The sequence below is a fragment of the Orycteropus afer genome, unplaced genomic scaffold (assembly GCF_000298275.1).
Source record: "Orycteropus afer afer isolate SDZICR_OR568_19922 unplaced genomic scaffold, OryAfe1.0 scaffold00130, whole genome shotgun sequence".
In the NCBI taxonomy this organism is placed as follows: Eukaryota; Metazoa; Chordata; class Mammalia; order Tubulidentata; family Orycteropodidae; genus Orycteropus; species Orycteropus afer.
Genome location: NW_006921717.1, coordinates 6607013 through 6633769, shown reverse-complemented (window position 1 = coordinate 6633769; position 26757 = coordinate 6607013). Strand labels below are relative to the sequence as shown.

General features: G+C 48.0%; 2 protein-coding genes across 2 annotated transcripts; one reads left to right on the top strand and one right to left on the bottom strand.

The window, feature by feature from the left end:
• Nucleotides 1-4413: 4413 nt before the first annotated feature.
• Nucleotides 4414-14094, bottom strand: HNRNPUL2 (heterogeneous nuclear ribonucleoprotein U like 2). The gene is made up of 14 exons (XM_007944869.1): nt 13557-14094; nt 11263-11398; nt 10903-10979; nt 10550-10689; nt 10167-10257; nt 9957-10069; nt 9485-9748; nt 9184-9306; nt 8700-8828; nt 7793-7961; nt 6055-6255; nt 4973-5046; nt 4609-4716; nt 4414-4494 (listed from the first exon to the last, which is right to left on the bottom strand). Exons 1-14 carry the CDS (start codon nt 14092-14094, stop codon nt 4414-4416), a joined length of 2244 nt encoding a protein of 747 aa, XP_007943060.1.
• Nucleotides 14095-15988: 1894 nt separating this feature from the next.
• On the top strand, nt 15989-25127 carry TTC9C (tetratricopeptide repeat domain 9C). The gene is made up of 3 exons (XM_007944868.1): nt 15989-16226; nt 21786-21968; nt 25033-25127. Exons 1-3 carry the CDS (start codon nt 15989-15991, stop codon nt 25125-25127), a joined length of 516 nt encoding a protein of 171 aa, XP_007943059.1.
• The last annotated feature ends 1630 nt before the right edge of the window (nt 25128-26757 follow it).

The following is a 26757-nucleotide window of genomic DNA, read 5'->3' as shown; positions in this document are numbered from 1 at the left end:
AGATGTGATAGTCTGCTGCCCTAATTATTTATGGCCTTGGAAACCCTATGGGGCAGTTCTACTCTGTCCTATAGGATTGCTGTGAGTCACACTCCACAGTAGCAGGTTTTTTGGGTTTACAGCAGGTCCTGGAGATCATCCACTAACTTACCTCACCCTCAAACCCACTGCCATTGGGCTGATTGCCACATCTAAAGCTGTAACTCTTTACAGAAACTAACTGCCTTATCTTCCACAGAATGGCTGGTAGGTCTGAACCGTTGACCTTTTGGTTAGCTTTAACCACTATACCACCAGAGCTCTTTCCCTCACCCTAGGAATAAAGTAACCTGGCTTTCCTCCTGGGGTGGGGACCTACCCCATTCTGTTCAGGCCCTGCTTATTTCCTTAGCACCTGTGAAACCTCCAAGGAGGGTCAGGTCTGTTCCAATCCCCGCATGTTAAGTGCCCAGCAGGCACTCCAACACTTCCTGAATGGGTGCACTTAAGAGGCCAGCATGGTCCACAGCATAGAGTAAGAACTCTCCCTTTTTGTACAGCATCAGGGGAGTAAGGGAAAATTTCCACATCAGCTCAGACTTGCTAAAAAGCCAGATGTGTCCAATAAGTGTTACCTGGGCGTTAAGATTTTTAAAAAACAAAACCCTCTGCTCAATTTTTTTGGCACACTCAGATTTTCATACTCACCAGGTTAGGGGTAAATGGCTACAGCTCTAGCTGGAAGGGAAAGGGGGCTTCGAGGTCACTAGAGAGGAGGCATGAACTATAAGTAACCATTAAAAAAAAAAAAAAAAAAGATTCATTAGCTCCAGTACTGACTTTAAAGGAAGGTCCTGGAGAATGGGTAGACACCAAAATCAAGAACTGCCTTCAGGGTACAGAGCTGGTCCCTGGGGTCTGGATCTGTGTTGCGTACTGAAGGAAGCAGGAGCGCTAGCTAGATCCGCGGCACCACTCCTGCATGACCCTGGTGCACTCCAGCCTTAGTTAATCCTTGGGCGCTTGAGACACTGGAAGGAGGATCAGTTCAATGCCAGGAAAGGGTGCTTTTGTCACCTCCCTCATTCTCCAAAGGCAATAAAAAAGAACCCCAATCAAACATCTTGTTGAATGAGTGGCTTTCCTCATAAATGGGAATTACTCGTGAGGAAACTTACTTGGCTCAATAAACGGAACCTTATGAGTAATTTCACGCATCCAACAGGTTTAGTACGGGCCTAGAACGGGGAGGTCATGAGTTACCATCTACTTCTTCCGACTTCACGGCTCAAACTCTTGGCCTAAGCACCGAAGAGACTAACAACCTCATGACCGCACCTCTGCAGCGAAGGCCTGGAAGGCAGGAGAGGGAGGGATGAGCAGCCGTGCGAGAGGGAAGCCATCCTTGGCTGGACCCACGGCAACTTGAAAAAGCATTAAACAAACTCAGTCACTGGTCTGACGGAGCCTGATGGAACCTCTGAGGTTATGGCCCCTAGATGCCCTTCATGTCTGGAATTGAACCCACCGTGGCTTCCAACCAAATGAAAGACAAGCATATGAGCTGAACGTTTACATTAGGTAGATACATGCCCTGGAGAGATCAATCAGGGGAGAATAGAAGGGCTGTGTATGCGCAAGGAGACAGCTGGGGGGGGGGGGCCAGGAGTGCAGGGGTGGGAAGGACACAGGGAAGAGGGAACTATGGGGAGAAGTGGGAGGGGACCTGTTGCATTGTGGGAAACCGTAGTCAATGTCATGAGGTAGTGTATGTGAGCTGTTGTATGGAAAGTGAATTTGCTCTGTAAACTTTCATCCAAATCACACACACACACACACACACACACAGAGAGAAAAAGCCCCACAAACAACCCAATCAATTCCCCAGTGACACACTCCACCCCAGTCACAGGCGAAAGGGTGAATTCAATCCAAATGGTTATTTATTCTAAAACTGGAAGCTACTGTGCCTACATTTCGCCAAAGTTTGTAATGACAAGGGGAGAAGGGGGAGGAGTTACAGATGTAAACAAGGACACAGGTTACATTTTCTCAAAATGGTAAAACCCTTTTTTACTGGCCACTTCCAAGAATGCTTTACAGGTTTTGTAAGAACATTTACAGGCGTCACGTGTTTGTTTTTCTCACAAGCTTTTCCATCTACAACAACTACAACAGACGGCTGATAAAACACTCAACAAGTTGTCTAAGGAAAACAAGGCTAGGAATCCCTTTTGTTACTGTAATCCACATCACCCCCCCCAAACACTGTTTTTCTCATAATAAACAGATAGACAGAAACAAAACCCAGACATCTACTCTGCTATTGCGAGTGGCCTTGTGGTGGTCTGTACCAACAAGGCTGTGAGAGTTTCACTCACCTAAAAGCCAGCTTTTTTCTTTTTTTAAAAAAGATGGATGACTTTCTAGTGTCAAAAAGGAATAGCAAGTACCTCCCCGCAAAACCCCACGTGGCTTAATCCCCCTGCCCTTGTGGGTCCCTGCAACCCCACTTCGTCAGAGCCCATGAAAAGATGCTAGTTGGTGGTGAACCCAACACCCCAGCAGGGGCGGCAGCCGCAGCCTCAGCCTCAGGAAATTGCATGCCTGGTTCTAACAGTCTTCTCAGGGGACTTCTCTGGGCTCTAGATGTCACCCCTTTGCCCTGACACTGTGAGCGCTGCCTTCTCAAACTTTCTCAGAGTAAAAAGTGAGTGGGTTCCAGCAGTCCATGCGGTCACCTCCTCACTGCCACACACAAATCCATTGACGGCACTGCCAGGAAGCAGGTGCCAAAGGAAGAACGTCATTGGGAGCAAGCCAGCCCATCTCGTGTCAACCTCCCCCTTCCGGCTTAGGGGTCAGAGGGACGGTGGAACAGAAGGGTGCGTCTCGATGGACAGGGAGCCTGGGAGGCCAGAGCGAGGGCGTACGCACCTAGAGAGGGGCTTTGTGGCAGTAACAGTGGGGGAAGGACCCCAAGACAAAGTTTCAAACAGAGAACTGCCCAGGCAACCCCTGGCGCTTGCCGAGTAAGCTCTCGGCTGCCTCAACGCTGAGCAGGAAGATGAATGAAAACTGAAGCCAAGCATTCAAACAGCATTTCCATATCCCACCCGGATTCCTGAACCCAGCAACCTGAAGGTGCTTGTCAAGAATGGGGCACACGCTGGTAAAATGACAACAAAACTATCCCAACAGAGGCCTCTCTGGGAGACCCGCAGACAAAGCACCCCAGGAGGCCTGTGTCAGGAAGCCGGAGGGGTGTTGCCTTTCTTGCAGTCACACACGCTCACACTCACACCTTCCCGTATTTCTGCAGCCCCACTGAGCTGCCTCCCCCCCACCCTCCCCTGTTCTAGCCATTCTCTACCTATGTATCAAAAAACCCAGCAGGGCACAAGCCCTCCGTCTGGTATAAAATAGTTGCTATTCTCAGCACCTGGGCCTGGCAGCCCATACCACAGGATTCACCTATATACATGTCCTGCTGCCGTGAAAAGAATCCTGCCGCGTTTCCGTGAGTTGCAACCCTGAGAAACGTTCCTTCTTGCACTGTACGAGGCCTGACGCTTGACCAGAGGACTCGGAGCCCTCCCACCTGTCTCAACCTGGGCAGACAGAGACCAGAGACTGGCAGGCAGACCAGGCCACCAGCCTGAGTGCCGCAGTCCCACTCTCTCCCCCGACTTTAAGGACATCCACTCTGCTGCGTCCAAAGAAGGGAAAGCCACTCCGCCCTGCCATCGGCAGCGGCCCCATGCCTCTGTGGCCTGGGAACCCTACGTAGTAGACCCACCCAACGGGCAGTTTCCATGCCTCAGCCACTGGGCACAAAGGCACCGGGCAGTGGAGACGGGCCCTGGGGCCGCCCAGCCCGCCAGACCAGATCTCCCAAGAGGGAAAGGTCGGTAAAGAAAATGCAAATTGTCAGTTGGTGCAAGTGACTGGTAAGACCCAGCTGTTTATTTTCACTGCCCCGTCACACGCTCTCCCGCTGTCCCCACTCCTGCCTGTGGCTGCCACGCACAAAACCCCCACGCTGCCGCCCCCCGTCCAGCTGCCTCAGAACGCCAGCAGGGTGCCATTTTCAGCTCTCTCCTGTCCGACTGCAGGGTGCGGGACAGGCAGCCCTGAGTGCTGCTTGCTGCACAGATGGTTTTTGATTACAAATATCTAACTAGGTTTGAAATGTTTTATAGAATAAGACAATATTCTTTTCAACAAACTTTAAAAAAAATGTACAGTTTTGTTGTTGGTTTCCACCGCCCCCCCCCCCCTCCCCCGGCTTGCGCACCCTCCCCCCCCACCGCCCCTCCCTGGCAGCTCAGCCCCACCCCGACAGCCCCTGTTTTTCCTTGGTTGTGTTTTGAGGGGTGCCTGGCACCCCCAGAGATTCAGCTTCATGGCTGACAGGCGACAATGGCAGAGGCTTCACCGATACCCTTGGTACCCGTAGTAGTTCCGGTAGTATCGGTCTCTGTCCTGGGGGTGGTGGTAGTAGTAGTTCTGCCACTAGAAGAGAGGGGAACCCCATCACCAGGAGCCAGAGCTGGCTAAGGGTCAAGAGTGACACCGAGCCCCCTGGTCCTGCCCCGTCACCTGCTGCCTAGCCCGAAAGACACTCACATCCCGGTTGTACTGTCTGTAATAGTCTCGGTATCTGTTGTACTCATAATCTCGCGCGTAGAATCGGTCATAGTCCCCCCTGTATCGATCGTAGAAATTACGGTAACCCTGCAAAAGGAGAGAGAAGGGGCAGTGATGTAGGGGGTGTTCGCATCACATCACGCTGCGATCCCTCTTAAACGAGACGTTATTGTAGCTTGACGTTCTAAAGAGCTTGACTTTTCCCAGGAGAAATGCTTTCACAGGAACACACAACGTGGGCAAAACCCTAAGCCCTAGAAAACTGCCCAAACCACTCTGCTCCCCCAAGCCAACAGGAGTGGCTGTCACGGCCCAGAGGGAGGAGCAGGAGAGCCGCACTCACCCCTCTGTTGCCAGACTGCCCCCAGTACTGCTGCCCGTAGGCCCGGTTGTCGTAGCCTCGGCGCTGCCCGCCCACTGGAAGAGAAATGGAGAGCACGCTCAGACAGCCGGCGTGGGGTCCCGGCTCCATGTCTGAGGGGAAAGCAAAAAGCCGCTGCCCAAGGCAATTCTGGGGGAATGGAAGGCCTGCTTCCGTCAGGCTCCCCGTGGCAATTAAAGCACCAGGCAAGATCTTTGAAAAAATCTGAGGGGGGAGGGCAAAGAATGGAGACACTGAAAACCAAGCCACCTTGCTTTGGAAGCTCTCCAATTCCTGCAAAACATTTAAGATGGGACAAGGACACGTGGCAGAGTTAGAAACGCATGTAAAAACTGCCATTCACAGAACACAGACTTGCAGCCGGTCTCGGGCATCATGTAACCCACACCCGTCATTTCATACCAATGAAACTAACTAGATCATAAGCCCGTTGAGGGCCAGTGTTTGTAATCCAGCACCTAGCACAGTGGCCTAGCACACAGTAGGCACTTACAAATCTTAGTGACTTGCACACACACATTTTTAAAGAGTAGTGAACACACAGTGAGGGTTTAACTAGACCTCAGGGAGAAAAATTAATTCCACTGCTGGCCACTAACTTGTTTCCCAACCCATGAAGTCATTCAGTTTTTTTCCCCAAACTTGTCTAGTTAGACTGAAAAACTGGACAATGTGTTCATCTCTTGGCTGGACAGCTGGTTGACGTGATAGATGGACAAAGCAGTCGGGAAACGTAAGATGAGTGTTCAGCTTCACCACACAAGTCCTTCAGGTCTACTGGGACTCTGAAGGGGACGCCACATGGAAAAATGACAGCTAGAACAAGGAACAGGCTCAAGCATCACTCTTCACGGGAACAAACATACAAAGGTACTGCCTTGCACTGAAGGGTGATGGACAAAGCACGAGGCTCTGGGGGTACAGAGGGGACTTTCTTGTGGTGAGTGACTTGACTTGGTCTCTGGGCCTTCTCCTAGGGGTCCTGCGGTACTCAGCACAAAGAGCAGACTGAGGCTGGGGGCCGGCAGGGCTCCAGCACTTACCATAGCCTTGGCCTCGGCTTCGGTTCTGCCGGTTACGCTTGTTTCGATTGTTCCTGCGGTTTGTCCGCTTCTCAGAGGGGGGCAGCAGCTTCCTCGCCTCCTCCTTGTACTTAGTGACAATGGGCTGAGCCTCCTCCTTGTCCAGCTCTCCGTACGTCACCTCATCCACATAGTCACATTTTTCAGGCAGAGAGAAGTTGGCTATAAGAGGAAGAGAGAAGCTTGTGGGCCTGAAAAGTGCATAGACAGGTAAGATCTCATTACAAAAACTCCAGGACAGAAAGAGCAAGATCTTCTAAGCCTCACCTACTCTTGCACAAAAGTGCTGTGTTCCCACCCAATCACACAGAGATAAATAATCAAATTAACTTTCTCCACCATATGTTCTCCTTAAATTTTAGCAGCCTTAGGCAAAGGGCTGGCTACAAACCAGTAGATTCACAAGTTCTCAAGTGATCCATAATAAATTAGAGTAACTAGGTTAGGGTTTCTTATCAGGAGAGAAGCAGGTAGCCAGAGGCTAAAAGTAGAGAAAGTTTTGGTCTTAGTTAGATAAGATGCTATGAAACATGCTTTAAAGGAGACTCAATGAGGCACTGACCCAAGCCCGAAGGCGTCTACTCATCCACACAAGGCCACCAGAAAACAAGACCATACACATATGTGGGCTCCTTTACCATGTGGACTTGATGGGCTGGTACATTTGCCAGTTTCTACAGGTCAAGTGCAGAGGCTGAGTCCCAATGCGAGTCAGTTCAATGGGCTCTCATGATTCAGATGAATCTACTTAGCCCTCGGTTTGGTAAAACTGAGCCTGAGTGTTTGAATATCAGCAATAGATGAGCATCGTTCATTCTGAGGAAACTTGGAGACTGCAGCTCATAGCACTGTAAGCCAGCTCCCAGAAACAGACTGATCAGATTCTGAAAAGCCGGCAGCTACCAGGGCAGGTGGGACGCCAAGAGCTAGAGGCAGCAAGGGGAAAATCCCTCTGTGAGAACCGCAGGAAGCTCGGCCAACCAATGCGGCTAACTCTGCCCTGTGCGCACCCTGCTCTAAGGCTCTGTATCTCACAGAGATCTGAGATTTCAGCCAGAACCAAAAACCAAAACAAACGAATGTCCAAAAAAAAGAAAAACTAGGCCAAACATGATAGATACCAGAAATGAAGATAAACCAATTGAGATCATTCATTCAAACAGCATGCCAGTTTGAACCATAAAGATCTCCTCCCTCTAGAATATAAATCCCACAAAGGCAGACCTTTGTTTCATTCCCTGCTATTCCCCACACCTAGCACCAAACACCACCAAGCCCACGGCCAGCAAGTAGATTCTGACCCACAGCGACTCTACAGGACAGAGTACAACTGCCCCACAGGGTTTCCAAGGGTGTAAATCTTTACAGAAGCAGACGGCCTCACCTTTCTTCCCCAGGGTGACTGGTGGGTTCAAACAGCTCATGTTTTGATTAGGAGTGGAATGTTTTAACCACTGCACCAAGCCGAAGAAACAGCAGATACCTCAACTGACTCAGTGAGCCTCTCCCTTGAGTTGTAATTATCCCAGGGGCCTGTCTTATCCCAAGTGAGTCAGGAGCTACTACTTCTCCTCTCTGCTCAATTCACGGCTCTGCAGATTTACATGTAGGATGTAGAAAATCGCTCCGGGGCTGAGAGGCCCAGCCAGGTGCACGCTGGCCAGAGGGAGGACCCACAATCTGTAGAGCTTCAGCCCACCTTTCATTTCTAACATTATCGACTCAGGCACTTCATCTCCCTCCACTTCCTTCCTCAGCTCCAGCCTCTTCTTCCAATCCTCCTCGTTAGGGACAACCACCACCACCTTCCGAGAAAAGGTCTTGAAGAGCAGTAACTTCCGCCGCTGGCCAGAGTTATACACATTACACTAGAGACAGAAATAGTAAAAGACATTTTACATAAAATTACCACTCCAACTCAACCAGAACAATTTGTGAGCATCTTTTATAAATGAAAACGCCAGCTTACAAATCTCCATACACAATCTCCCTTCATTTTCCACACTCTACCAAAATCAAACCAAACAAAACTCACTGCCATCGAGTCGATCCCAACTCATAGCAACCCCCGGTGGGTTTCCAGGGCAGGAAATCTATGGAAATAGATTGCCCAGTCTTCCTTTCATGGAGTGGCTGATGGGTTTGAACCACCAACCTTCTGGTTAGCAGTCAAATGCCTTAGGCACTATGCCACCAGAGCTCCTTTCAAATGCTACAGGATGGGCATGTATCGATTTTGCACATCAGGAAAACTGAGGCTCAGAGAAATTAAGAGATTTGTCCAAAGCTACAAACCTATAAAGGGATGGGGCCAAGAACCTCAACACGCTCCAACGCTCTTGCCATTGCCTCTATTATCTGCTTTATAGTCTGGGTCCATACACACTGGTAAAACCACTAACAGAAGGCATCTCTCAGTTCAAAAAAAACATGACAACCACACAACCAAGTTAGTTATAATTAGGTGACCTGATTCTGTTCCTTACTTCAGTCTCTCTCTACGTATGTTTTCCACCTTGACAATTTCATCAGATTAAATGGATATCGAGTTTTCCATCTTTGGATTGCCTGTAAAATCAGGTTTCCTCTGAGTGTCTGGACTATACCTGGTCAAGTATGAAGTTCCTCTTTGTTCGAGAAGCGATCTGGACCAGCTTACTAAGGCACTGGGAGGCTTGCTGAACTAAAAGGTCTCGACTTTTGGGGTCCATCTCTGGTTCTTCAGGCCCCTTCATCTGGTGAGGTTAGGACGAAATGGAAGAGAAACTTAAGAAGTTATGCAGCAAGTTCAATCCCAAGAATCACTGGGACATTGCACTTCTTTAAACGCTCCCTGAGCTACGACATCAATTCATCCTTACTTGGGTCTCAGTTGGGACATACTACCTATTTTCACCTGCTTTCAGAAACTAGACAATACAGCAGTGGAAAATAAGTCCACTTTAAAAACATACTAAGACAGACTCGTTTCTGTCTGTGGGACCCTGGTTCTCAGACACCCAAAAGGCTAACTCCACTGGGGACAGGTTTTGAGTTTCCTGGTACCTACAGAACAGACACTACAGTGGACTCCTTCCTCCAGCCGCTCACCCTCATTTGACTGAGCACAGTCTCAGCTCCCAGAACATTGTATCTTTTCTCAGGGTTTTCTTTTGCATATTTCAGTGCCCACTGGGTCTTTCCAGATCCAGGTAGTCCCACCATCAGAATCACCTGCAGGTAAAGAGAACCAGGAATGCAAGGAAAAAGAAGTGAGGGTCACGTTTCCTAAGCCCAAGTCAAGTCCACCCTCTCCTGCCTCAGTTCCACTTTGAGAAGAAAAGACCTGGGGGAGCCCGCCACCCGCCAGTGCAGAGCATGACACGACTTCTCTGCGTGGTGTCTGGCGTACCTCACACTCCTCCATGGTCTTGGGAGGGACTGCAGTGCGCACCCGCTCCTCAACAGGCACAGCATGGATGAACACAAACTCCGCTGGTGGCGGGAAGAAGGGCTCCTCCTTCTGACCAAAGTTTAATTCTACAACACAATTTTTGCAGAGGACATGGGGTAGGAGGGCCCGGTTGGCCAGGGGTTCCTTGTTGATCCGGAATGCCACACCTAGGTCTTCTCCATTCTTGGAGAAGGAGAGTTCTACTTCTTCAGTCTCAAAATTCTACAGTGACAAAGGACAAGAGCATTTACGGGCTGGTAGGGTTCAAGGTTATTAAATCTTATCACTTCGTCTTTTTCTGCTCAGGCTGCTGTACAACCTGACTAAACAAGCAACAGGTGAAAGCCAGCAGCTGATGCAAAGCACAGCTGAAGCCCTGCTGCCCGCCGCCCGCCCCTGCTATTAGCCCACACCTTGCAGGAGGACTTACGGCAAAGCAGCCAATGACATCGTTCTCCCCAAAAGTCTGGCCAAACTCCTCAAACTGTCCGCTCTCTGCTTTAAGTCCTCGTCCATCGAAACCGTAAGAGAAACCATCCTCACCTAGAAAAATTGACAAATCAGCTCTCCAAATATAAACTCTCCAGAGTAAACAATATGGTAATAAGCATTAATGAGGAAATCAAAAAAAAAATTTTACCAAGCTGTGGATGGGAGAAATCAACAGACCACCCCACTCGAAGAAGAGAAACCTCTGTGCAGCCTTCTTTCATTGGGAGATTCTGGGTTACCTGGCCAAGGCAGAAAAGGGTTCTCAGACACTCAGTCCGACTCAGGACGGTCTCTGAGTTAGGACAACGTTTCTGCAGGAACTGAAAACCACAACACCACAACTCAGTCTCAGAAGCACAACTCTCACTGAACTTAAACCCAAGCCAGGGGAGCCGATTTCTCGGTGAACGGTGCTAAGGCTACTGTTACAAAGTGTGGCATCTTTTTCTGCACTAAAGAAATACTGATAGACAGAGACCCACGACGTCAATACAGAATACAACAACGGTCTCAGCAAGCTGTGTACACTACCTTGGCCTCGAAGCACACTTTCCCCTGCGTCACTCCGTAAGTACTCCTCGCCCCAGACCAAAGAGTGGGGAACTTCTCTGAGAAAAGTGGCTGCCCGCCACAGCGGTCTTTGCTCACTTGAAAATGGAGATCCGAGGTATCTGTTAAGAAAAAAGCAGTCGGTTGATGCCAATACCCAACACTTAAAAGCTAGCAACAGGGCCCAAACATACCCCACTGTCAACAACAGACACACAGCCTCCTATGACCTACATCTCTTAGAAGGGGCAGGCCATGAAGTTACAGTCTCCAAAATTACTCTTAGAAGACCAGTTTTTTTAGAAAACCCTTCCACCTGTCTGTTCTATACGTACAGGTGTCCAGGTTCACGAGAGTTTGATCCTCCTCCTCCTCTTTGCCCTCTTCTTCAGCGGGTGGCGGAGACTTTGAGCTATGCAGTGAGAGAGAACCAAATACAATGTAACCAAAGCCCTCTTCTTTGAGAGGTGTCTGTCTTAAACTATCAGTGAATATAAAATCCCAGCACACAGCTTCTTTCAACAAATGAGAAAGGGCACCAGGAGCTCTCCGGGGTCCATTTAACCTAAAACTCATGCCTAGAAAAGCCTATTCCAGTTTTTTAATCCACCCTCCTTCCAGACTCTCCAATCCACATCAGGTACACCAAAGTCAGAGCAGACACTCCCTTCAATGAAAGGGACTGTTTCCCTCACCGGCTGTGGTAAGCCTCCTCTCGGAATTCATAGTAAGCTCGGCCATGTTCATCCTTCTCATCCCGCTGTCTCTTTACCCCCCGCCGCTCACCATCTGAGCCTGCCGGCTTTGACTTTGCACTATCTTGGTCATCTCCTACAAAAAGGAGGGAAAGAAAAGCAGCAGTTTTTATACTGGAGTGTAGAATGCGCTCAGAGCCAAGAGAAACTAACAGGGGGGATCTGAGGCTCTTTCTAATCAGAATGGCCAAATGATTCCCACTACATCCACAAAACGTTTTATCTCCAAAGAGCACCTTCTTGCCATTGGCTGGGATTTTATTAAAAAGGAACAAAGCAAAATGTACAAAACAAAATGAAACAAATACACTGAACACAAGCTAATTACAGTTAATACACTAGATGACAACTGGACAATCTGTGCATTCCACACGTATTGGCTTCAATTAGGTCAAACCTGCAGATTTCCCTCTCAGTAGGATGCAGAAAGATACATCCCCTAAGTCTCAAAAAAGATACTTTTTATAGGTTAGTTTAACTTTGATTCTTGACCGTCAAGTTTAAGTGGTTAGCACCCAATGCATATTCTTGATCACTGCCACAGCTTCAAGATACAGAAGCTTCAATGTTCAACGGTTTGCCTTGCCGTCTCTAAAACGCACCACCATGGCCTCCTCACTTCTATACCAAATGGACTCAGGTGCATGACACAAAGCTGTACTTTCATCACAGGTATTTACTGAGAGTTGCACCAGCAGATCATTTAAGTCACAAGAGACCCATAAATAAGACTGCGCCTTTACGGCACATAATTTGGGGCAAAAAGGTGTTGTATATTTAGCCACATTCTCTACAAGAGGAAAACACCCTGCATTTTTCCTCAGGCGTTGGTATTCTGCAACACCAAGGCCGTTTTTAATTTTTAACAATAATTTCTTTAAAGCAGTCCTCTATGCACCACATTTTTGTTACCTGCTATTTGGAATAATACAAAGGTTATGTAACAGGATTTTTGTTCCAGGACATAGGACAAACAATCTGCAAGTTGCATGTGACTGTCACAGAGTGCATTCCAATTATACCATGAACTCAGTAGCAACCCAAAAAACGTATTATAAAAAGAATTAAGGCATCAACTCACTTCACAGTTAAGGCCCAGAAGGGGCTCTAGTTTGCCTCTCCACCCTGACAGACACTGTTATGGGACAGCCCTAACCACCCAATCACTTCAAAAGAAGAAAGGTCACGAACTCCATGGGGTGATCCTAAGGTCTCTTCCACAACCCAATGGACCCACCAAAACCAAACACCAAACTCGCTGCCATCAAGTTGATTCTGACTCATAGCAACCCCCACTGGGTTTCCTAGACAGTAAATCTTAACAGAAGTAGATTGCCCAGGAGTGGCTGGTGGGTTTGAACCACTAACCTTCTGGTTAGCAGTCAAATGCCTTAGGCACTGCACCACCAGAGCTACTCATGGACTCACCAGAACTTCAATACGACGTCAATTCAAGACGTCAGGGTCCTGAAGGCAAAATGCTAGCACAAGGGCATAAAACAAATCTACAAATATGTCCATCTAGCAACTCAGTGGGAAGATTAAAATTTAAAGATACGAATACAAGCAGGTAAAAGCTGTAGCCAGATAATGTTAATTAACTTATTCCAATGCACTGGATTAAGACTTTCTCTTCACTAGTTAACTATTAAACCTGGCACCCTCAAAGCAGAGGCTGTTCCCCTTCTGCTAAAGTTAAGAACAAGATTAGAGCTCTCCATTGTGTGTGTGTCTCAATCTAGCAACATGCTTTTCCCGAAGCGGACTTTGATGGACTTAGTTTATTGCTTAATATTTTTATGGTGATAAAAGTCAACAGTCAGGTAGCCCAAAAGCCTACGCTTCCAACTGTCAGTCTGGCTGTCCGCGCGATAGTCAATTCCTCAGCGCATTCACGGCTTGGGAAAAGATAACCGGAACGGCGGGACACTGTTCCACAGGTTGTCCGAGTGGTTCACAGGCTAAACCACTCACTTCCATTCACTACCACCAAGGGGTCAAGTTAGGCACGGACCTCTCTTGCAGACAGCGGAGCCACCAGAGGCGGTCCAAGCGATCTGAAAGATGCGTAGAGATGAAAACCACCTCCCCTGGGGAACTGCCACAAATGACAATGGGCATCTGACACTTCCAGGCAAGCAAGAACAAGGGATCGAACCCCAGGTGCAGGACGGGGCGCTGGATCAGAGACGCACCCGGCAGTTGGGAGCCGAGCTCCGCTGCCAGCTCCTCACCCTGTTCCTCCGCGGCCTTGTCACCCGGTGCCTCGGATCCCGGAGTCTCGTCCCCGCTCCGCTCCTCGGGCTCGTCTTCCTCCCCTTTGCTGGTGTCCTGCTCTTCGCCACCATTCACCCCACCTGACCCGGCCGTGGCCTCCGCTGCCTGTTCGGAAGCATCGGGTTCGGCCGCGGCCTCTACGGCTGCCGCCTCCGGGGGCTCCGGTGGCGGCTGCGCAGGCTGGCCCGAGGCCATCGCTGGGGGTGGCTCTTCGTCCTCGTCCTCCAGCAGCGCCTCCTCGTCTTCCTCGTCCTCCTCCTCTTCGTCCTCCTCGTCCCCGCCCGGGCCGCCGCCCGGCGCTGCTACAGGCCGAGGCTCCGCCTTGCAGGCCCCGCCGGGCCCGGCCCCGACACCGCCGGCCTCGTCCTCGAGCATCTCGGCGTCCAGCGCCTCCTGCAGCCGCTGTGCCAGATCCACCTTGAGGCCGCGCGAGTCCAAGCCCCGCCGCTGCAGCTCCGACCGCAGCTCGGTCACTTTCAGCCGCTTCACCTCCATCGCCGCCGCCGCCTCCTCCGCCTCCCGCCGCCTCCTCCCCTGCGAATCGTCGACCGAGCCCGACCGCGCAGGCGCCGCCGCCGCCGCCGCCCGCCTCCGCCTCACGCGCCAGCACTGAGCCCGCGCGAGCGAGCGCACGCACACACGCACGCAGCAAGGGCTGCGCGCAGCCTCAGCTACGTAGTGTTTGTTTCTCCTTCCTTCTCCCCTCCCCCTTTCAGCCCACAGAGCGCCAAACAACGCCACGGGAAGCTAGTTCCCTTCCTGCACCTCTCGCTTCCCCTACCGCGGGCGCGCGCGTAGTACGACGGATTGCCCCTCCCTTTCCCTCCGCCCCCTTTCACATCCTGAACCAATCGCCGCCTGTAGTTTTACTGCGCAGCCGCACCGGAGACTGAGACAGGAAAGGCTGGCTGGGACTCAAGTGCCTCGTAGCACGGAAGCGTGTGCGCCCCTGTTTTCCCACACGTCCGGCGGAGGATTCTACGCAGCTGTGCGGAGCACCTTTTCCATACAACCCCTCCCATTCTCACTGCCCTTACTCTCGTCCGGCTTCCAATTGAAGCTCTTAACGAGTTTGCTTGCCAGTCTCTCTTCCCTAGTGAGTATGCATGCAGCAAATTCTTGAGACTAAGATCAGATTATCGTTTTCCACTTTTTTTAAAATAAAATACATAAAGGAAGTCATGTATCGCAACATAAAGACTACTAACAATTGTTTTTCTGCCTAACAAAGTACTTCAGGACCAAGGAACACAGTACCCCCAGGTGCTCTTCGCTCAACCCCTCTATTTCTGCCCAGCAAAGATGCCCTGACCCCGCCTTTCTCTCTCGCTCATTGGTGGGCTTGAATCGTTTTCTGCAGTTCTGATTGGTCATTTGTGATTGCTCGGATTTTTCCAATTGGCTGAAGTGCCAGTTGTTTTTTTTTTTTTCCCCGGGTTGGTCCGCCAGGAAGGCTGGAGAGGTGGAGTCATTTTTGTGAATCTCTTTTCCCGGGCTGTTTTTGATTGGGCACCGTGACGCAACGCGTGCGACCCTTTAGATACTAAACTGTCGGAAGATCTGAACCTTTGGTCTTGAGTGCTTCCTCTTGTAAGCTCAAATTCAGTAGACTTCCGAGCGTTAGCACTTGCAGAGGGCGGGGAATTGGCCGCCGGGCTTGGTGGACTTGCGACTGAGACGCTATACGGGGCCGTCTTGGTCGCGAACTGGGTTGAGGTGCCCGGCCTCATACTGTAGAGAACAAATGCATGACGAAGTGTAAATAAATGGCTAGGACGGAAAGAAGCCCACTTGAGTTCTTTTAGCAGTTGTCCCCGCCTACTTCCTTCCGCTTCCAGGTCAGGGGGTGGGTCCATAAGAACCAAATCAAACCTTACAGCCATCGAGCCGATAGCAACTCGTAGGGACCCTATAGGACACAGTAGAACTGTCCTCTACCGTTTCCTAAGGCTATAAATCTTCACGGAAGTAGACTGCCACATCTTTCTCCCGCTGAGAGGCTGGTGGGTTCAAACTGCCGACTTTTCGGTTAACAGCCAAACACTTAATCACCGCGCTACCAGGACTCCTTGTCCTAAAGAAATGAGGAAGCCAATTCACACGCCCGCCACAATTTCTTAGGACCTTTGCCTTTCCAGGGTTCTCTTCAACCTGGAATCTACCCTTTATGAATCGATTAATCGCTTTCACAGGAAAGAAATGTCCGCATGGTTTTCCTAAGTAGTTTTTGTAAAGAGGAGAGGAGGGCGTTGTAGTAGCAAACAAGCAAAGCTTACTTCCCAAGGGAGCCTTCGTAAATCGGCTATCAGGTCTAAGTATTTTGCTTCCATCCCCAGAGCCTCAGCTGCTCTTGCACTTCCCGTTTCCGCCCGAGTACTGGACAACAGTTATGGAGAAGCGCCTGCAGGAGGCTCAGCTGTACAAGGAGGAAGGGAACCAACGCTACCGGGAGGGGAAGTACCGAGATGCTGTGAGTAAGTACCATCGCGCTCTGCTACAGCTGCGGGGTCTGGACCCAAGCCTGCCCTCCCCGATCCCTAATCTAGGACCTCAGGGCCCGGCTCTTACCCCTGAACAAGAAAGCTTGCTGCACATCACCCAGACAGACTGCTACAACAATCTAGCTGGTAAGAACAGGGCTGAAGGGTGGGTGGAGATCACCAAGACAGGCACAAGAAAATCTGGCAGAAACGCTGACCTCTTTTTCTACTGCCATCCAGTTATTCCGCCATGAATTGGAACACACTTCCAACCCATAAGGTTGTAATTGCATTTCTGTAGAGCAGTGCTTCTCAGACTTCACCTAGGGTTTGTTAAAACACACCTTTCTGGGGCCCACCCTCAGAGATTCGAATTTAGTACTTCTGTGGGAGCTTGCTTATAAATTGGCATTTCTGACAAGCTCCCAGGAGATGCAGATGGCCCTATACTTTGAGTAGCAGTGCTTTAGGGAATTTTGCACACTGTAGAGACAATAGTGAACTTATGTTAGGGTATTGTTTCTTTAAGAGACATTTAATATATGGGAGAAACAACCCACTGCTACCCACTGCTTCTGCTGGTGAGGTAAGCCATCTGTATTTGATGTTTTGGATAGCTTTTCTTCATTTTCCTCCTTCAAAGTCCACGAGATGGTAACTTAAATAACTTGTATCTTCCAGGACTAAGAGGAGCCCTGGTAGCAGTGGTTAGGCTATCAGCTGCTAACTGAAAGGTCAGTGGTTTGAACCCACCAGCTGCTCTGCATGAGAAAGATGTGACAGTCTGCTTCTGACAAGATTTACAGCCTTGGAAACACTATGGGCCAGTTCTACTCTGCCCTGTAGGGTTGCTATGAGTCAGAATCAGCTGGACAGCAATAGGTTTGGCTTTTGGTTTGAGTCCAGAACTGTAGAGGGCGACACACATTCTAAGCAGCATGGGTCAACCACCATCTTTGAGCTGAGCACTGCTGTTTCTAGCTCTGCTGGTGAAGAAATTTGGTTGCTATGCAATGCATTCACCACCCTTGTTGTCTAAGATGGGACCTTGTTTTCTAAGGTAGCTTTGGGTTAAGAGATGGATGCCAGAATTAGTATCACTGGAAATATTCCACTGAAAGGAGGAGATTTCTTAGTCCATGTAGATTAACCATGTTGTTGTTATGTGCCGTAGAGTCAGCCCTGACTCATAGCGACTCCTCATTGGGTTTCCGAGGCAGTATCACTACGGAAGTAGGATTGTCCAACCTTCCTTCCCAGGAGTGGATGGTGGGTTTGAACCGCCAGCCTTCTGGTTAGCAGTCAAGTGCCTTAGCCACTATGCTACCAGAGCTCCCAGATTAACCATAGAGCTAATGAAATTATTCTGCGGCATTAAAACATTCTGACAGTCCAAGTTGAAGTTATAGAAATAATTAGATGTAGTTTTCACAAATTTTATTTTACTTCATTTTTTAATAGCAACTTAACAATAACAACAATGGTTGTTTAAAAAGTGTTTAACTTTTTAACTTCATGCCTAGGACTGGGTTTGCAGTTTGCTTTAAGTTAGACCATCGGATTCCCCTGGGTGCATCCGGTGGCAGGTGCAATTTTCCCGAAACTCTTCAGAGGCAAGACCTGAAAGTCAGATGCCCCTCCTTCCATGCCCCACGGCTGCAAGTGGAAAGAGCTGGGGATGAGAAACAAGGTTCTGGACCTTTCCTTACTAGCCCTGCCTTAACCAGCCATGTGACCCGGGCAAGCTGATTCTTTTCTCCTGGTTCTAGGGAGTGTGGTCTGTGGTCCCTTCTAAGCTGAAAACTGGAAAATTCTAGGACTTTGGCAAATTGTGTGTGTATCCATGTCATTCAGAAAGAAAACAGCACCAAGTTTGTTGATTTAGAGTAAGGATGTGGCAGAGAGATGCACTAGGGTAACTAGCCATCCACATTTGCCTGGGACTGAAAATGTCCCAAGAAGTGGGACTCGCAGTTCTAAAACTGGGAAAGTGCTGGCAAATGGTCACCCTGTGTGCACAGTAGGCCACACATCAGCTTCCCTGACCAATTAACGGAGGTGCAGTGTAGGGGAAGCCCGGTCCAGAGGAGACTGGTAAACCCAGTCGGCTTTCTAATGGAGTCTTGATGGATGGAATGAGGGGGGAACCCCACTTCAGTGCCAACCACATTCTTCAAATGAGAACACCTTAAAATGCTATTGACTTTAATCTGTTTTAGTAACATCCCTATGGTCTGGCAGGTACATATATTAAAGTCTATAAAATAGAAGTGGTAGGCAGCCGCCTCAACACCAAAAAAAAAAAAAAAATGGTGTTTTGTGTGTGTGTGTGTGTTTGTTTCTTTACTACAATACTTGTTAGCTATGGTTCTGTGGACACTTAACTTTTTCAGTGTGTGTCCACTAGGAGTGTACTACTTTTAGATTCAAATAACAATAATAGTACTTGTAGTTGCTAAAGGAGCACTGATGGAGCAGAGGTTAAGTGCTTGGCTGCTAAGTGAAAGGTCAGCAGTTCAAATCCATCAGCCACCTGCCGGAGAAAGATGTGGCAATCTGCTCCTGTAAAGATTACAGCCTTGGAAACCCTATGGGGCAGTTCTACTCTGTCTTGTAGGGTCATTAGGAGTTGGAATTGACTTAATGGCAGTGGATTTTTTTGTTTGCTTGCTTGTTTGTTTTCGTAGTTACTGATGTTTCAATTCGTTCAATTGAACAACTCTTTGTCAGGTGTGGAGAATACAGCTCTGTAATAAAACCAAGAAAGATCCCTGTGCTCATGGAGTATATATTTGAGTAAGAGTGGTGGATGGACAATAAACTTTTCAAAAGAAGTAACATATGTAATACATTAAATAGTGGTAAGTGCTATGAGAAAGAATAAAGTTGAAAATGAGGCTTGTGAGTGCTTCAGGTATAGAGGTGGTCGCTTTTTTTTTTTTTCAATGTGCCAGATACCAATTTATTACATATATATGTATGATTTTATTTATGATGTTGAGGATCTACAGATACACATAGCAAAACTTTATACACCAATTCAACAGCTTCTCCATGTACTGTTTACAGACATTGATAACATTCTTCATGTTGTATAACCATACTCACCCTCCTTTTTGAGTTTTTCCTCCCCCTTTAACATAAATTCACTGCTTCTTAAGATTCTGATCCAATCTATCGAGTTGCTGTTGTCAATTTGATCCCATATAGGTAGGTAGGTCTTAAAAGAGCATAATGTTCAAGGCAGACCTTTTTTTTAACTAGTTAGGGGGTGTTTGCTTTTCAAAAGGGTGGCAAGGTAGGCCTCAGTGAGGGGACATTTAGGAAATGCCATGGCAGATACTGTTTAACACTTTACACATGTTGATCTATTTAAGTGTGATAGCAATCCTTTGAGATACATTGAAGGAAACAGTTACACAGCTAGTAAGTAGTGGAACTAAAATTAAACATAGGCAGTCTTATAGCCAGAGCTTAAATTCTTACTGCAGAATACTGTACATTATTAGAGAATAGAATATCTAGTGGGGACTTGACCAGAAATCAGGGAAATTCGATGTTTTCAGATGGGTACTTGGAAATATCCAGGGCTTCGAATTGGTTCTTCCCAGTTTGGTTTTGGCAGACGAAGCTATACTGGAATGGACCCAAATTTATAAAATTTGAGTGTACCGGAACGATAACCGGAACGGGAAAAATTCGGGGTTGCGCCCTGCTAGAAACTTAATATCCCTCTTAGAAAACGGGCGATATTTGTGTTGCATACCAACCAAATCTCTTGACTGGCAGAGTTGGAAACAATGGTGCCCAGCTCCAATATGGCAGCTGACTGTACTACTTTGAACGTGTGTTGCTCTCCATAGTCCTGGCACTCATTCAGTCTCCTGTATCAGCCTCTGAAAGGGCTCCTGCCGCCTGTTCCAAGTCTCCCCTTCTAAAGCTTTGACCTATAATATGTTTTCTGTTCCTGTTATTATGCTAGTACACTCACATTTTACAAATTCAGGTCTGTTCCAATCTCACTGTGTTGGCCGGGACCAAACCAGTTTGAACCTGTTTGAAGCCCTGGGAAGACCTTGATGCTGCAGCTCCAGGTGGACTTGATCTGTCAAGCCTCTGCTTGGGGTGCTTGATAGAAGACCCTTTCTAAATTAATTTAGTTGTTTTATGTGTATTCTTCCTTGTTTAATCAGGAGGATACCTGTCTTGTTTCTTGTATTCCTGCTCCTAGCCCAGTGCCTGCCACATGGTCAGTACTGAATAACTAGTTGTAGAATGAATGAAACTAGGCTGATGCATTAGTCAGCCCCTGGAGAACTGTCTGAGCATAAGCCATATGGCCACTTGGTGGGGATATCATAGAAGTGGTGGAAACATAGCCCAGGCGTATTAGTATCCTCATCAGCCCTTCTTGGCTTTCCCAGCTGCTGTTGTAATTGGCGAGTTGGCTGTGCCTCATGGCAACCTTATGTTTAACAGAATGAAAAGGTGCCCCATCCTGTGCGGTCCTCACGGTCGTTGTTCTGTTTGGGCCCAGTGTATGGTTTGTGCTGAGCCATCTCACTGAGGGTTTCTCTCATTCTCACAGACCCTCTGCTTTACCAGACTTGACGTCCTTTCTAGCAACTGGTCTTTGCTGATGACGTGGCCAAAACTAAGCGAGCTGAAGTCGCTTCATTCTCCTAAGGAACATTCTGGCTGTATTTCTTATAAAACTTAATAGCAATATGCTGAATTCCCACTGTTGAGACATTGGGACTGCATTTCCCTTCTGTTGAGCATTGCCTTCGAAACAAATTGGTGTTTTAAAGTCCTGTAAGATCATCCAAGGGAACAGTGGAATAGTGTATCGTCATTGAGAGTAATGGTGATTTTGGAGGTGGAGTGTCCTTGGTTCAGATTTCAGACTCCACCTACAAGCGGTGACATCTTGGACAGATGACTTTACCTCTCTCAGCCTGGATTACTTCATCCATTAAGTAGAAATAGTAATACTTGCCTATTTAAAAGGATTGATGAGAAGATTAAACAAGTGTTTAACAAGTACAAAGCACAATGCTTGCTAGTTACTCACATAATTAATTGCAGCTGCTTTGTTATTAAGGTGCTTCAGTGGCCTAGTGGTTGAAGCTTTGAGTTGCTAACCAGAAGGTCAGCAGTTTGAACCCACCAGCCACTCTGTAGGAGAATGCTGTAGTCATCTGCTTCCATAAAGATTTACAGCCTTGGAAACCCTGTGGAGCAGTTCTGCTCTGTCCTATAGGGTCGCTATGAGTTGGAATGGACTCAACGGCAGTGGGTTTTTATTGTTATCAAAGTTGTCCCAAGCTGTCGTACAAGATCAGTAGTGAGATGGTGGATTCCGGCCAGAGAGCCTTGGGTGGAAGAGGAACAATGAAAGACAGTATTAGATAAACTTGAAAGTGTGTTCTTATCGGTTCCAGGGCTGGGCCTAACCCAACACTAGGTACCCAGCAGGCACTTAGTAGATACTGAAGTAGATTGTAAGGTATGTGAAACTTTTATTCATTACTGCATCCAGAGTGCCCAGCAGAGTGTCTGGCATATGGTGGACAACTAAATGTTTGTTGAATGAGTGAGTGGTGTTGGTATCGTCCACTGCTGGGGCCTGCATTCAGCCGGCCACTGGAATTGACCATCTCTGAAGCCTTCCTCCCACTTCTCCCTCTCGTTTGGCCCCGTTAGCTTGCCTTCTTCAGATGGAGCCAGTGAACTATGAACGAGTAAAGGAGTACAGCCAGAAAGTTCTGGAACGACAGCCTGATAACGCCAAGGCCTTGTACCGGGCCGGGGTGGCCTTCTTCCACCTGCAGGACTACGACCAGGCTCAGCACCACCTCCTGGGTGCTGTCAACAGGCAGCCAAAAGGTGAGCGGGAAGGGGACTGAAGCGGTTAGGACAGATAACATCGTCCCGCTGAGGTGCATCTGCGGATAAGGGGTTTGTATTACACTTGTTCAATGTGTTGAATTTTTTGAATAGTTAATACATTCACATGGTTCACAGTTCAAAATGTGTGAGAAGATATACTGTGAACAGGCTGCCTCCCATTCCTGTGGGCCTGTCTTCACAAGAAAGTATTGATCTTGTATCTGTTCTCCAGAAATGTTTGTTTCATGTGTGTGCACACACGCACAATACAGTTAATCCCCGGATTGTGAACATCTGACTCAGTATAACCTATGGTTCCGAACTAACCCGTATGAGTGCAAACCCAAAGACCACACATAAGAAAAGGCAAAGTGGCATCCCAGGTGGCTCCAGCCTTGCCCACGCCTCCTCCAGCAACAGGTAGGCGTTCCCTGCACACACACACACACACACACTTTGACCCTGTAGCAACCCACTCAAACCAAGTCTGGGAGGAGATGGCAGCTCACCAGGTGCCCAGGGTGGGCAGTGGCATCTCCACTACACCCTGGAGCCAGTGTGGGCACTGTCTAGGGCTGTTGGGGCCTGGGCCTGGCGTGAGGCTGCAAGAACAGGCCAGGCTTTGTTCTGCACCATCTGTCTGGGCACCCCTTTGGCACTGCCTACAGTCCAGTGTTGGGTGGCAGCCCCAGCCTAGACTCTGGTGATCCTCAGCCTTACCTCAGCCACAGCCCTGGCCTCACACCAGGCAGGTCCATCTGGGGTGCCAGGCTCTTGAGAACAGGGACAGCGGAGAGAGAGAGTCCCAGTGCAAGAGAGACAAAATCTCACCCGGGTCTCGCCCAGAGACGGGCACGAGGCTGAACACAGACCCTCCCCTTGCAGCTGGCAACGTACCATGGTGCATGATAACAAGACAGGCTCTATTTTGCCGGGCACATCAAAATATTAAAAAAAAAAAAAACTGCCATCGAGTCAGATCCAAGCCATAGTGACCCCTCCTTGGGTTTCCAAGGCAGTATCACTATGGAAGTAGATTGCCCAACCTTCCTTCTGAGGAGTGGCTTGTGGGTTTGAACTACCAGCCTTCTGGTTAGCAGTCAAATCCCTTACGCATTACACCACCAGAGCTCCCAAAATATCATTACTGTATTATTATGATAGAGATGTTACACTGGAAATGTTACTTTAATGTTTTTTATGCATAGAAAAGGCACACTGTATACAAAGACAAACATTTCACTAACTGATATTAGATACAGACTGTACCAACTAAATCTTAAAGACATTTAGGAACAGAACTGGTTCATAGGCCGGGGACTGCCTGGGTATATGTGGGGTCCCTGGGTAATGCAAGCAGTTAATACTCTTGGCTGCTAACCAGAAGGGTGGAGGTTTGAGTCCCTGAGGGGTACCTTGGAAGAAAGCCCAGGTGCCTTGGAAGAAAGCCCGTGGTGTGGAGTTCCGCTCTTGACGCACAGGGGTCACCATGAGCCAGAGTCGACTCAGTGGCAGCTGGTTTGGTTTTTGGTTTGTTGATGTGTATACATGATTCCCCTCACTTAGTGAAATGGGTTTGAAGGGCTGCTTTTCAGGGTTCAGTTCCTAGTTTTCAGGAATGTGACTGGAGTATGACCGGGGTTCCAGTGAATAAACTTGCTGCCAGCTCTCCAGTTCTAGGGTCTGGCCATTGCTTTAGTATCATTTTATCCTTAGCTCAGCTAACCCCAGGTATGACAAAGGGCAGGCTCACTAAGAAAGAATTTGAGACTTGGTACTTTGGTTCCACGGCCAAAAGCTATTGTGAGCAGATGACAGACTCATTTCTGTGCTGCTTGGCTCAGCGCTGGAAACTGCCCCTTTTTGGGATCCTAGCTTACTCTAGCTACTGGCTGCTAGCAGCAGAGGGCCCCCAAACATACAGCTATGCAGTAAAATCTCACTAATTTAAAAGAATGCGGAGAACCACTTTGAATTAATAAAAATATAAAATGTTAACTATTTGTTCATGTTTATTACCTTCAAATACATTATCGCCATCCACACAGACAGTATCTTTAGAGGCTCTGCTATAGTTTTTTCTTCAGTCATTTCCTTCATCATAAAATTAGCAACCAGCCTTGTTTTTTTTTTTTTTTTAACCTTTTACTGTGATTTGGGTGAAAACTTATAGAGCAAATTAGTCCCCTGCTCGACAATTTTGTTTCATGATGTTTGTCGCAATCTCCTCGGTCTAACAGGGCTCTTCCCACTTCCTCGCTGGGTTCCCTGTTGCCATTTGCTCATTTTTCCTGCCCCACCTTTTGAACGTTGTTTTTGGGCAAATGCTGCCCTTTTGGTCTCGTAAGGTTGATTGTTCTGAGGAGCACGCCCCTCACGAGTGTTAGTGTTCACTCACAGGCCTGCAGTTTGGCTGAAAGGTGATCTCTGGGAGGGGGCTCAGTTCCAGGTTTGAAGGATGTCTAAGGGCCGCACTCTTGGGGGGTTCTACTAGTCGCCATCAGACCAGTACGTCTGGTCTTTTCATAATTTTGAATTTTGTTCTACATTTTTCTCCCACTCTGCTCATGATCTTCCACTGTGACCCTGATGAAGAGGTAGGTAGTGGTAGCCAGGCACCGTCCAGTTCTTACGGTCTCAGGCTAGTGGAGGCTGTGATGTGAGTGGTCCCTCAGGCCTTTGGACTTGTCTCCTTGAGTCTTTGATGTTCTTCACTCTGCTTTGCTCCAGGTGGGAAGAGACCAATAGTTGTGTCTTAGATGGCTGCTCACAAGCTTTTAAGACCCCAGTCATTACTCACCAATGGATATCTAGCATTGTCTTCACAGACCAGGATATGCTACTTGACCTAGATGTTCCCCAACCAGTCAAACTCTTGTAGAAAGATTTTAAAAATTCAGTAGTGTTAATTAATGAGATTTACTGCTGCAAATGGAGAACTGTGATACATTGAAGTCTTAGAGAGACAGGAAAAAATGGAAGTGTGGTAACAAGCCTTTCCTCTCCCAAGGTGTAATTAGGGCTAACTGCCTCTTAACTGCTCTCTCCATCCTCTTTCAAGATGCCAATGTCCGGCGGTACCTCCAGATGACACAGTCAGAGCTCAGCAACTACCATCAGAAGGAGAAGCAGCTTTACCTGGGCATGTTTGGTTAACAAAGGAGAAAGGTGCCCCTCCACTTGAACTCGGGTGGAACCCTGAAGATCCATCACAGGAAACCCAAGCCTCAGCAGGAGACGTCAACCCCATACCTCTGACCCACGTGGATTTCTGTTTCCAGATCCGCACAGACTATTTACATAGCCCGTGTCTCTTTTTCTCTCTCCATATGTTTATTTGTATAGCTTTCAGTATATGTTATTCTTAGGGGCTTTTACCTTGGGAAACGGTTTCATCAGAACATTACCATGGAACATTTACCAGAAGACATTCATCAGCTATGGACGGAATTAGTCCTTTCTGTGTCCTACATTTTAAGGATCTGGTTAGATGTATTCATGTACGGAGAAGGGTGACAGAGGACGGAATAATAAGAATCGGCGGAAAGCAGTTTGGTGTTTCGTTTCCTCTGCCCAAAGCCAGACTTACGCAGGCCACAAACTGGGAAGTGTATTTTTTGTGAAACTGGAAATGTATAAATTGGGCCCAAATGTACTAAAATGAAATCAGTGAGTGTAATTTAACCATTTTGGTTAAACTCAATCCTTTTCCAACTTGGTGTCCACACACACTGAGGTTCGATTTCTCCTATGACAGCATCTGCTCCCTGCTGTTTCTAGTCCTTGGCACTGCTCATTCTCAGACCATAAATACAACACACGTTATTTATTTTTCCATTAAACTATTCTATCTTGAAACCTCATGAGTCAAGTATTTGAGTATTTATTTAATAACCCTTCAGGTTGCATGCCAAAAAAACACCCAAGTGGACACTTTAATTTTTAATAGGTGCATATCTATTAAATAATAGGTGTTCGTTTCTCTAATAAAAAAGGAAAGACAGATCACCAAGTCTTCTGGAAACAGTACCACCATAGAACAGGATAAAGTCATAAACCTAATTTTTACCTGTTACCTTGTATCTTGCAAGAGTGCAGGTCCTTAACAGAGGAGGGAAGCAGGAAGGGCTTCCCTTGCTGCCTTCCAAGCACAGCTGAAACTCTCCAGACGCTCTGTTGGGTATGGTTGCAGGTCTGGTATAGTCATGGCTCAATACAAGTTTCCATCAACCGGGAGCAACTCTGTCATCCTGCTTACTGTTTGTGGGTTATATCCACAATGTTGTGGGTGCATAGGGGAGACCATGTAGTTCTGCCGCTACCTTTATGAGCAGAAGTAATAAGCATGGGTTAATAGCTATCACATAAGCAGAGAACAGATTATAGGGAGGTAGGTGGGACCACCTTAATCTTGCCCAAGGTACATGAATTCTCACTTTTCCAGGAACACCCTCTCCCGGGGGGCTACAGTCCTCTTTGTACCTCTCTACCCACCAGCCACTCCTCGGAAGGAAGGTTGGGCAATCCTACTTCCGTAGTGATACTGCCTTGGAAACCCAAGGAGGGGTTGCTGTGAGTCGGGGCCGACTCCACGGCACATAACAACAACAACAGCAACATACTTCAAAGAACACAACCATCAGCTTCTAACAAAGTTTCTCTACTAAATAATCGGGGAGCTCTGGTAGCATAGTGCCTAAGGCACTTGACTGCTAACCAGAAGCCTGGTGGTTCAAACCCACCAGCCACTCCCTGGAAGGAAGGTTGGGCAATCTACTTCCGTAAT